The sequence below is a fragment of the Opisthorchis viverrini genome, assembly GCF_000715545.1.
Source record: "Opisthorchis viverrini unplaced genomic scaffold opera_v5_569, whole genome shotgun sequence".
In the NCBI taxonomy this organism is placed as follows: domain Eukaryota; kingdom Metazoa; phylum Platyhelminthes; class Trematoda; order Opisthorchiida; family Opisthorchiidae; genus Opisthorchis; species Opisthorchis viverrini.
In genome coordinates this window covers 135,057-139,719 of record NW_008752232.1, presented here as the reverse complement: position 1 = coordinate 139,719, position 4,663 = coordinate 135,057, and the positions used below count along the sequence as shown (strand labels likewise).

The 4,663-nt window shown below is 44.0% G+C and overlaps 1 protein-coding gene across 1 annotated transcript; it reads right to left on the bottom strand.

Moving 5' to 3' along the window:
- Positions 1-2,187: 2,187 nt before the first annotated feature.
- On the bottom strand, positions 2,188-2,874 carry T265_11754 (hypothetical protein; the record flags this gene model as incomplete). Its single annotated transcript, XM_009178499.1, has 1 exon — positions 2,188-2,874. One exon carries the CDS (start codon positions 2,872-2,874, stop codon positions 2,188-2,190), a length of 687 nt encoding a protein of 228 aa, XP_009176763.1.
- Between the last annotated feature and the right edge of the window lie 1,789 nt (positions 2,875-4,663).

Here is a 4,663-nt window from a genome sequence, read left to right as displayed (position 1 = left end):
TCGGCCAAGCTTATCCGCATTATGCTGGGTGGGGTGTGCGTGCCGGCGGTGTTGACTCAGGCCAATCTTCGTCGGAAAAAGGCGGGAACAATCAGCGCAGGCCAACTGGGCAACCGTGTTCGTATCAACACTTTCATTGTCGTGAACTCGATGATGTGCTACCAAGCCAGCTTTCGATTTGCAGCACTTGCCACATTCCTCACCCTTCAACCCAACGAGTCTCTCCTGTGTACTGGTTGGAACTGGTGCGGAAGCGCCAGATGATTCGTAGTATACATTGTCGAAAGTAACCAGCACACTGAAACCACGGTGTGTTACCACTTACCTCATATTTAGACCATTTATCCTTGCACTCAAAACTATAAAAATAAGTCGTTTACAACCACTTATGGGGGATCGAAACGTCAGACTCAGTAGCAACTGCTGAAGTGGTTTACATTCACATAGTTGTTCGGTCACACAATGCAGTGTTTTCATAGAAGACCAGATGCTATGAGCCATTTAGTAAATAATTGATCAGGAAACCTCGGGCCACCGGCTAAGATCTTTGATTGTTCCAATTAAGAACTCAGAATGAGATTGCAAGCATATCACAAGCCGCAAGTAGGTCAACCAACTACGTTTGCCTTGGTGAAGTGGTTCAGCCGAAAATTAGCTCACAACCCCTGCCATAGATTTATTTAAAAGTGAGGAGGCAAAAAGAGGATCCAAAAATACTATTCACTAAAGATGTGAGCCTTAGTCACACGGTTTTATAGTTGTAATGCACCCATATGCTTAACATTCTAGGACTGTGTAAAGTGCGATGAGTTCCGACGAACGAAATGTGAAACTTCGTCCATTGTCGAAAAGTGGAATCGAATCAACGTATTTATCAAACAAAAAATAATTAACGAGAAATACACTCATTTGCAAATCAGTTTAGTTTCCACGAGATGCTGAACTGAATCTCTCGCTTATGATATTCTACAACTGAATGTGCTGCACACAGGTCGCCTCATAAGCGAGAAATCCAGTTGATTCTCCAGTGAAAACAGTTCACGATAACAGTCCAATTTGGGTTCATGTAGAACATAAGGTTTACGGAAACTCGGGGACTGAGCCTACCTGATGAGCCCCAAGAAGGGCGTAACCGGTCGTGGGCTGTTGGGGAGTTTTCAGCAACCCTGTGAGTAGTTTACTTCAGGCAAACGACTACCGATTTCCTATTATAGTACATTCTCAGTACATACAGTATTGAAGTAATAAGCCGGAGACAAACGTTAATCCGCATGCAAGCCATAGCTCTCACATACGATCGTCCACATACTGTGCGGATTCGAAACCGGATTGCAATTCATTCACTGCTTGCCCTTATTCAATGTGCCGATGCTTCGGGTGGCGAAGTGCGAAGACATTTCTTGTGCATGTCTCCAATTCCCGGAGGTCGAGCATTTTCTTTCATTGACTTGATGAATAGCTGTCCGTTTCAGCCAATGTTGTGTGCCTTTCGTTTTGAACCTCCTTTGGTGGCCAGGTGCCATTAGGCCGTCCGCTGTCACTTTTGGTCTCCGAAGCTGGCCTCTCTTCACTTTCCAGGCAATTCGTTGCCCCCTGTGTCTAACCGGAATTCTGAAGCAATAATCTGATAGCTTTTCGTTTCATATTTGCTGCACCGTCCTATACTTCACAGGAGAAACGGGAAGGCACGTCTGAGAATGGACTCTATCAACCATCCCCGAACGGAAGCTCTATCGAACGCCTTCCGTAGCACACACATTTACAGGAATACCTTCAGGTACCCGGATGATATCAACGCCGGCTGGCTTTGAGAATCGTGCACGGGGTAGCCAATAACAGCGGTAGACATTATCTGCTGATCCATTGGCGAATCACGTGCGAAGTTGAAGTGCAACAGTCACCTCGGGTAAGCATCAGTCGTAGGCCAACCATTAGGTAAGCCGTAGGTTGAGGGTAAGAATCCAACTTCAGGCATACAATTTGTTCACGCTAGTGTACCGAAACTTCGAGTTTCCAAAACTGTTGATTCTTGATTTCTAAATGACACGATTCACCAAGGTGGTAAGAGCTAAAACCGGATACAGGAAGCGCAGTGAAAAGACGTGGATTTTTTCTGATAGCGTGATTTAGGCATAAAACAATACTCTTGCGTACTACGTACCGGTTTAATACAAAGCTCACAAATCATCAAAACGATACCCAGTATTCTGTACTGGAAGGTGTGCTCTTAGTCATTGGGCCAGCTTCAAGAAACGATCCCACGAAAGATAACAAGAATATCAAGTGAAGCTTACCGCCAGCTACTAGAGTTTTCCAGGCGTCACCTGACTTCTTCTCCTCCTCCGTGAAGTCATCCGGTACTAGCATGTCTTCACCAATGTCAATTGCAGAGGCACGTTTCCAGTACTTGAAGATTTCATCAATTTTTGAGGTGCCACTGAACAGGAGGAAGTCCCGCCACTCATCAAAGTCGATTGACAACGATCCATCTTTATCCATCCTTCGTAATAGCTTCTCGGCGTCTGCAGTGCTTAAATTAACACCCAGTTCTTTCATAGCTGCTTGTACCTCCGTCGCATCGACTAGATTATCCTGGTTCTTATCCAGCTGTTTGAAGGCAAGCTTCAGCTGGGTTTCGGTATCACGAATATAAGCAATGAATTCGTTGAATGTGAGGTTCGTTCTATCTGAATCCTCCCCTGTCCCCTTCTTAATGATACTTTTAGCCGTTTCTATTTTGTGAGATGCCTGTTCACTTTTCCCCTGTATCACCCGTGCCAACTCCGCCACACTCACACGACCATCTTTATCAATATCCAAGTCTTTGAACAATGCAGATATCCGTTCTCGGTCAGCATCCGATAAATCCGACATGATACTTTAAACGATAAGATCTTAAACAGTGTTAATCGAATCCATTCGACAAAATCACGAAGCAATATCTATCGTCAATCAGATGGTTGTGTAGACCCATCTTGACGCAGCCCACAGCCAATTTGGTTTATTGATCAATATCCCTAGACCTGACGAATTGATTGGCCTGGACCATTGCAGTTGTCTATGCATCGATTGGTCAACTATGACGAAGTCAGACAGCCCACATTCGCGTGATATCATTGGTTGGATTTGACAGTAGACACCAGAGTGACCGAACAAAGCTCCTGAAGACTGACGGAGTGCACCTTACAAAGCTTACACAGACTGACGTTGATTCAGCATTCAGGTAGAAACCAGAGTAATGAAGTGTGAGAATTTTCAGCTTTTTTATATTTAAGGAAACCAGACTTCAGACAGTGATACCGCGACTTATCTTAGCGCTTTCAGATGGTTTTCGCTGACTTTGTATGTCACACTACATATCTATAGGTGAACTAAAACAGAAAGCTAGCGATATACCGAAATACTGGTATCCTGCATGATGTTGCCTTCTCGAATGGTGACGAAACGTTTGCAAGCCATTTACCACGCTTAGCAAAGACCTAATCGACTGGCAACGAAAGCTGAGGTTTTCGGATCATTTAGTGGTACACAATGACTGGTTAGTCGTGTCTAGCAGAACATGAGAAATTCTGTTTCAGATCAGAAAGGATGCGGTTGCACCTGAAAACACTCGGGAGAAAAGCCCCTCACAGGTGATCATCCCAGAGTTAAAATTACGTTTTTGTTTCCCCTGCACATCCGCATTAATGCCTTAAGGCACGCATTAATGCCTTAAGGCGTGTGTTGAATGAACGGATCCGCCAGATGTAGCATGTCCACAAATTACGATGTAGGAATGTGTCATTGAAATGTCTCATGTCTTCGTGAAATTTTTGTGAACTATTTCTCCAATTAATGCAGTCCTCCAGGATGATGAAAGTATCTGTAGCTGAGGTACCAAAGGATTTTCAAGATATCCGCATAGTTTAGTTGGAATCGCTACTCGATGATTTGATTGGTGGAACCCCTTTTAATACAACGAGCTTTTATTATTCTTTTGTTTGTGATCCATAGAGCATGATACAAGTCCACTGAATAATGTGTGCATGGTGCTTTCATAGAACAAATTCTGATGGCAAGGGCAAGCTGTCTGCGGTTGGTGCCTCAAAAGAGCCCGACTAAAGTGATGGTGCTAACTAACCTACGCAATTTGATTGTGACGTAACGAGACCACCCAGTCAAAGTGACTTTCATTTGAAGATGACTTCTCAGGGCGAGAATCCTTAGAATGCATAACGACGTTGGGTAGTTAGATTTGTTTGGGCTGAACACCATGCTTCAAAGTGGACTTGGTTGAAAATAAAACATTGCAACCCTTTGTTATTGGTAACTCCCCAAGCAACCAGATATCCCTTATACTAGCCTCCGTCTAATACAACTTTCGATAAAGCTTCCAATCAATTTGGAGTCAAATTTCGACGCGGATTCGTATATCCTGAATGTGAAGCGCCTGCCAGAATGATGTGTTATCTAATACCACTTTTGATAAAGCTCTCAATCAATTTGGCGTCACATTTTGACGCAGATTTGTATGTCCTGAATGTGGAGCACCCACAAGAATGACGTGTTACTAGCACACTGAAATGTTGAGGCATACAAAGCAGACCTCATGAAATTCGTGGCTGTTATGGCTCAGTACTCATATGATGGAAAGACCGGCTCCCAAAGTGAACTGCGGAACGAA